The following is a 7,207-nucleotide window of genomic DNA, read 5'->3' as shown; positions in this document are numbered from 1 at the left end:
ACCCTCCTGCCCCACAGAGACCCCCCCGCCCCACAGGGTCCCTCTGGGGCTCCATCCCGCTCGGTTCCCCGCTGGATTTGAGGGATTTCCCCCCAATTTCTTCCTTTCCCCGCAGGGTTTTCATGCCGGGCTCCTCCTCCGGGAAAACCCCGGCGGTGAAATCCCCCCCAGAACCCCCGGGACTCATTTTTGTCCCAATCGTGTTGAAAATGAAACGTTTGGGTGGCAAACGGAGGAAGGCTCACCCTCCTCCTCAGCACCCCTCAGGGATTTGGGGACGCTCCAGATCCAGAGGGGGGTCCAGGGTGGGCTTTGAGGTGAAACTGGAATTTTAAAACTGAGGGGTTTATTCCCTTTCTCCGTTAAAATGAATTTCTGCTCGCTCCTTTATTGCCGGGGTTCACAGCTGAGAGGCCTTCGGGGTTTGGGGCGTCCCAGCCCACGGGGGGAGGAGGAGGAGGAAGAGGAAGGGGCTGCTGTGGGATGATCCCGAGTTTTACTTCCCCCGGTTTCTCCCGGGCCATCTCATTTCCCCGAAAGCGCCGCGGTTCCCGCTCGGACCGCTCTCCCTGCTCCGCCCGGCCCGTGTCCCACCTGGATCCCACCTGGATCCCCTCAGATCCCACCTCGATCCCTTTTGGATCCCACCTGGATCCCCCTCAGATCCCACCTGGATCCCCTCAGATCCCACCTGGATCCCACCTGGATCCCACCTGGATCCCCCTTAGATCCCACCTGGACCCCCTCAGATCCCACCTGGATCCCCCTCAGATCCCACCTGGACCCCCTCAGATCCCACCTGGATCCCCTCAGATCCCACCTGGATCCCACCTGGATCCCACCTGGGCCCTCTCAGATCCCACTGGATCCCCTCAGATCCCACCTGGATCCCTCCCTGTCCCTGCCCGGACTCCATGGGGACACAGGATGCTCCCACACACAAATCCTCCTCCTGGAGCAGCCCCCGGGCTGGAACAGCCCCAAAAATGGCCCTGGGATTAAAAACCCCAACCATTCCTGCTGGGTTTTGTTTGAAGTATTTGGAACAGCCCCAAAAATGACCCTGGGATTAAAACCCCAACCATTCCTGGTGGGTTTTGTTTGAAGCATTTGGAACAGCCCCAAAAATGACCCTGGGATTAAAACCCCAACCATTCCTGGTGGGTTTTGTTTGAAGCGTGTGCAATAACGTCACTGAGATATTTTCTGAAAAATCCCTCCTCAGGATTTCTCTCCCGGGAAGCCGAGAAGCCTCAGAGAAAAATGACAGCAATAATTACCCGAGCTGCTTCTCCCGTGTTTCGCTGCTGTGGAATGTGTTTGGACATCGTTTACCAACAGGTGCACGCTTGATTGGCTCCATGTTAATTGTTCTGACTTAATGACCAATCACTGTCGGGCTGTGCCAGGACTCTGGAAGGAGTCACGGGTTTTCATTGTCATTATTGTTAAACCTTCTGATGTATCCTTTTCTTTTCTCTATATAATTTAGTATAGTTTTTATAGCATTCTTTTAATATAATATAATATCATAAAATAATAAATCAGCCTTCTGAGAACATGGAGTCAGATCCATCTCTTCCCTCGTCCTGGGAAAGAGCACAGAATAGCCCCAAAAATCATCCTGGGGTTAAAACCCCAAAGGCTCCTGGTGGGTTTTGTTTGAAGCACGTGGAATAGCCCCAAAAATGGCCCTGGGGTTAAAACCCGAAAACTCCTGGTGGTTTTTGCTCGCCGCTGCTCCGCCCGTGCCGGGAAAAGCCTGGAGAGGCTGCTGGAATATCTGACCCCATGTGCTGGAGCTCAGATCCCAGAATAACCCCCGCGACAGCGAGGTGACAGCGCGGGGACATCGCGGCTCCCCCGGGCAGCCCCGAGGCCACAACAAATCCCGGGTTTTGGCTGGCCGGGTTTCAGGGAGCGTGTCCCGGGATAAAACACACCCGCAGGGCTCGGCCCGCGCTGTTTCCTCGGGGATTCCGGCAAAAACCTCCGCGGTTTGTCCTGGCTGCTTTGTCCTGCGAGCCCGTGTCGCTGTCACCCGGGGACTCCGGCCCCCGCTCTCAGCCGGGATTTTGGGCAAGGAAAGGGATTTGGGGCGGCCAAACTGGAATTCTGGCTCCCTGCGCCCGCTCCCACCCATTCCAGGGTGGGAATTCTTCTGCGCTGCTCCCGAGCGTCTTTCCAGGGATTTTGGAGATTTGGGGTCCCGCCGGTGGAGCTGGGAATGGGAACAGCTCGGAGTCCGTGCGCTGCACCCAAAAATTCCCCCCGGGCTCCGGGCTCCTCGCGTTCCCACCCCACGGGGCTGCCGAAATTCCCGGCTCGGGAATCGCCATTCCCCGCTCCTGCCTCCTCCCTTCCCGCACGGCCCCGGCGCCAGCGGGAATTCTGTGCCAGGGAGGGATGGAGGCAGGGAAAGGTTTCGCTTTCGGCTGCCAAACCTCGCCCCGTGAGTGCCACCGCCGTGTCCCCAGCGCTGTGTCACCGCAGTCCCTTCCCCCATCCCGAAACATTCCCGGCAGGAGCAGCGGGAGGAGCGGGCACGGACCGGGACAAGCCCCGAGCCGGCTCTGCCTCTGCGCCGGGGGATTTGCTGGAGGCTTCCTCCGCTCCTGCCTTTTTAGCACCTTCCAAAATCCCCAGTTCCCGTTCCTCGCCGCCTCCAGCCCCAGCCCTTTTTCCTCCCAGCTCGCTTTTCCCAAAAATCCCGAGCATCCCAGGCAGGCTCCGCAGCACGACCCCCGCCACTATTCCCGCCCCTCCCTGCCCAGGGCTGCTGCTCGCTCCCTCCTTTGGGATTTCCAGCGGGAATTTGCCGCTGGCCCGAAACAGGAGCAGCAAAACCGGGGCCGGAGAGAGCAGGACACGGAAAAGGCCGGGGGAGATCCCGGCCCCGTCACTCCCAGCGAGAACTCTCCTGCTTTTCTTCCACTCTTTATTCCAACCATCCGCTTTGGTTACAGGTCTGAAAGGGTTGGGGTTGGTTGGTTTTTTTTTTTTGGTAGCTGTTGTGGTGGGTTTTTTAAATTTTCCTCTCCTGTGATCCGCCCCCGCCTGCTGTAATATTATAAAATCCTACAAGACAGAAACGAGCAGTCGATATAATAAATATCTGTTAGTCCACAAAGTTAAAGTGCTTTGAGAAGGGCTGTGAGCTCTGTCCTGGGCTGGGCACGGGAACATCTCGGGGATGTAGTGCAGTAGGAAGCTCTGGCCCGCTGCCCCTGGCCCCGGGGCTCTCCCGAGCCGGGACAGGCATTGGAAGCACGGCAGGGATGTCCCCTGGCTGTCCCCGCCCGGGGCCGGGCCGCTCCGGGCTGGGCAAGCTTGGGACAAGGAGCGGGACCCCCCTTTGCAGGGAGAAAATCCCGATTTTCACAGTTTAGTCTCGCTCCGAGACCTCCGAAAGCGCGGGGGGAGCGGAGCCCGGGCCCGGCCCGGGGGGACAGGGACAGAGGGGGGACAGGCGCGGCCCCCCGGTGCCTGAGATCCGCGGCCGCTTTCCCTGAGGACGCCGGGGCCAGGGTGGGAGCGGCCCCGGCCCTGCGCTGCCCCCGCTGCCCGCAGAGGATTTGTGCGTCTCCAGCATCCCCCCAGGGCCCCCCGCTCCGCTCCGGGCTCTGCTCCCACCTCCCCTTCCCGCCCCACACCCCAAATCCAGTCACCCTCCGAGGCTTTTCCATGCAAATTCCCACTCGGCGGCGCCGATTCCCGACCTCCCTCCCACACCAAAAACCAGCGAACCGAGCCCCCCTCGGGCCTCCGAGCCCCCCGCAGCAGGAGGGGCCTCGCCGGGGGTGCCCCAGCCGCTGCCCACCCCAACATCACCCCCCAAAACCTCGGGAGGCAGCGGCCCCCGCGGGCACCCCGCAGCCCGGAGGCCGAGGGCCGGCTCCTCCTCTTCCTCCTCCTCCTCATCTTCATCACATGCAAGGAGCGGCCTCGCCCCGAGCATCAGCGCATGCATGGCCGGCCGCGTCCCCCCTCCCCGCGGCGCGGAGGGCGCACGGAGCCGCGGAAAGCCCCGCGGCCGCGGGCAGGGCTCGGCCTCAGTGGAAGAGCTCGGCCAGGGCCACCACGAGCAGCAGCTGCAGCCACGAGGCCAGCGGGGCCGGGGCGCGGCCGCGCTGCCACAGGAAGCGCTGGCGGTCCAGCAGGCGCTCCTTGACCAGCGCCTGGCGGAAGCCATCCTCCTCGGACACGCACACGTAGTGGCCGTAGTGCTCGCGCCGCACGCTGGGGATGAAGTGGAAGCAGTCGTGCTGCGGGTGCGAGGTGTTGCAGCTCTTGATGAGCACGTCCTCGTGGTACCAGTTGTAGGTGGCGTAGTGGGACTCGATGGAGCAGTTGAGGTAGTAGCGGGACAGGGGCATCACCGAGATGTTCCTGAAGTCGTCTGCGGGGACGCAGCGGGGGGAGGTTGGGTTAGTCGGGGGTAGTTTGGGTTTTGGTGGGGTGGGGGAAGCCTCAGAGGTGGCTTCTGAGAGAGAATTCCTCGAAACTTCTGCTCTGCCCCGTTAGTCCTGCTCCCATGTCTCTGCCTGAGAGCCCCTTAATTTCAAAATTGTATTAATAATTTGGAGGGAGGGGGTTTACATTTTCCATTTCAGGGGAGACTCCTGCCTTCCTCAGCAGACACCTGGCTTTCAAACCAAGACAAGTGACCTGTCCAAACCCATCCAAACCCATCCAAACTCATTCAAATCCATCCAAACCCATCCAAACTCATCTAAACCTGTCCAAACCCAGCCAAAACCATCCAAACTCATCCAAAACCATCCAAACCTATCCAAACTCAATCAAATCCATCCAAACTCATCCAAACCTGTCCAAACCCGTCCAAACTCATCCAAACCTGTCCAAACCCATCTAAACTCATCCAAACCCTCCCAAACCCATCCAAACCTGTCCAAACCCAGCCAAACTCATCCAAACCCATCCAAACCCATCCAATCCCCTCCAAACCCATCCAAACCAACCCAAACCCATCCAAACCAACCCAAACTCATCCAAACCCATCCAAAGCCTGGAGAATCCAAACCCAGCCAAACTCATCCAAACCCATCCAAACCCATCCAATCCCCTCCAAACTCATTCAAACCCTCCCAAACTCATCCAAACCCAGCCAAACTCGTCCAAAACCATCCAAACCCATCCAAACCAACCCAAACCCATCCAACCCATCCAAACCCATCCAAAGCCTGGAGAATCCAACAATTCCTTCCCCAGCCACAACACCTCCGTGTACCTTCCTTGACGTCGCCCCTCTGGCAGCTTCCTCGCCATGAGTCCAAGTTCAGGTTCTGGAGCACATCCCTGGAGGATGGGAATGGGAATAAGCACCAAGAGAACTTTGGGAAGCGGCAATTCAGGGATGGGAATCCCCCATAGCAGTGGGATGAGCGGGAATCTCCCCCTCCCATCCCAATTTCAGAAGGTTGGAGATGACCCACGTGAGACCCAGCAGCAAGGACGGGGGTTGGGTGCTGAAAACCCTTCAAGGAAGGGATGGATCCATGCAGAGCACCCCAAACTTTCTGGGAGAGGGGCTGGGTGCCTAAAACCCTTAAAGGGAGGGATGGATCCATGCAGAGCACTCCAAACTTTCAAGGAGAGGAGTTGGGTGCTGAAAACCCTTCAAGGAAGGGATGGATCCATGCAGAGCACCCCAAACTTTTGGGGAGAGGGACTGGGTGCTGAAAACCCTTCAAAGGAGGGATGGATCCACACAGAGCACCTCCAACTCTTGGGGAGAGGGGTTGAGTGCCCAACATCCTTCAAGGGAGGGAGGGATCTATGGAGAGAACCCCAAACTTTCAGAGACAGGGGCTGGGTGCCCAAAACCCTTCAAGGGAGGGATGGATGAGATGACCCACGTGAGACCCAGCAGCAAGGACGGGGGTTGGGTGCTGAAAACCCTTCAAGGGAGGGATGGATCCATGCAGAGCACCCCAAACTTTTGGGGAAAGGGACTGGGTGCTGAAAACCCTTCAAGGAACAGATGGGTCCATACAGAGCATCCCAAACTTTCAGGGACAGGGGCTGGGTGCCCAAAACCCTTCAAGGGAGGGATGGATCCATGCAGAGCACCCCAAACTTTTGGGGAAAGGGACTGGGTGCTGAAAACCCTTCAAGGAACAGATGGGTCCATACAGAGCATCCCAAACTTTCAGGGACAGGGGCTGGGTGCCCAAAACCCTTCAAGGGAGGGATGGATCCACACAGAGCACCCCACACTTTCTGGGAGAGGGGCTGGGTGCCTAAAACCCTTAAAGGGAGGGATGGGTCCATGCAGAGAACCCCAAAGTCTTGGGGAGAGAGGTTGGGTGCCAAAAACCCTTCAAGGGACTGATGATTTTGCACAGAGCACCCCAAACTTTTGGGGAGAGGGATTGGGTGCCCAAAACCATCCAAGGGAGGGAGGGATCCATGCAGAGAACCCCAAAACTTCAGGGACAGGGGCTGGGTGCCCAAAACCCTTCAAGGGAGGGATGGATCCATACAGAGCACTCACGGTTTTGGGAAAATATGTTTGGGTGCCCAAAACCCTTCAAGGGAGTGATGAATCTGCACAGAGCACCCCAAACTTTTGGGGAGAGGGATTGGGTGCCCAAAACCATCCAAGGGAGGGAGGGATCTATGGAGAGAACCTCAAAGTTCCGGGGAGAAGAGTTGGGTGCCCAAAACCCTTCAAAGGAAGGACGGATCCACCCAGAGCACCCCAAACCTTCTGGGAGTGCCTAAAACCCTCCAAGGGAGGGAGGGATCTATGGAGAGAACCCCAAACTCTTGGGGAGAGGGGTTGCATGCCCAAAACCCTTCAAAGGAGGGATGGATCCACCCAGAGCACCCCAAACCTTCGCGGACAGCGCATCCACCCCAAACCCACTTGCGCACTCAGCCCGGGAGGGCAATGCTGGGGGTGTGGGTGTTTTCCCGGTGGGACTGGGGTGGGAGTGGCCCCACGCACCGGTGCAGGGCCAGCGGGAGGCAGGAGCCGTTGGCCCAGCCGCAGTAGGGGTCCCGGGCCAGCACGCAGCTGTGGCAGTTGTTGCGGTAGGCGCCGCACATGTCCATGGGCAGCTCCAGGACGCGGCTGCTGGAGCCCACGTAGAGCACGGCCTGCGGGGGAGAGCACAGGAGCTGTCATTCCGTGTCCCAGGGGAGGTCAGGAAGGGGCTGGAGCTGCTGGAAGGAGGCCATG

General features: G+C 58.9%; 1 protein-coding gene across 2 annotated transcripts in view; it reads right to left on the bottom strand.

Annotated features, from left to right (window-relative positions):
• Positions 1 to 2,918: 2,918 nt before the first annotated feature.
• The window catches only part of SEMA7A (semaphorin 7A (John Milton Hagen blood group)), a 28,325-nt gene continuing 24,036 nt past the window's right edge, over positions 2,919 to 7,207 (bottom strand). For both annotated transcript variants that reach the window (XM_039714723.1, XM_039714724.1), the window contains exons 12-14: positions 6,974 to 7,125; positions 5,252 to 5,319; positions 2,919 to 4,399 (exon numbers count right to left, since the gene is read on the bottom strand). In XM_039714723.1, the coding sequence (XP_039570657.1) occupies positions 4,053 to 4,399; positions 5,252 to 5,319; positions 6,974 to 7,125 (567 nt within the window). In that variant the 3' untranslated portion in view covers positions 2,919 to 4,052. The remainder of the gene's footprint in view (positions 4,400 to 5,251; positions 5,320 to 6,973; positions 7,126 to 7,207) is intronic.

The sequence above is a fragment of the Passer montanus genome, unplaced genomic scaffold, assembly GCF_014805655.1.
Source record: "Passer montanus isolate IOZ18808 unplaced genomic scaffold, ASM1480565v1 scaffold304, whole genome shotgun sequence".
In the NCBI taxonomy this organism is placed as follows: Eukaryota; Metazoa; Chordata; class Aves; order Passeriformes; family Passeridae; genus Passer; species Passer montanus.
The sequence above is the reverse complement of the archived record's forward strand: the minus strand, read 5'-3'. Positions and strand labels throughout refer to the sequence as shown.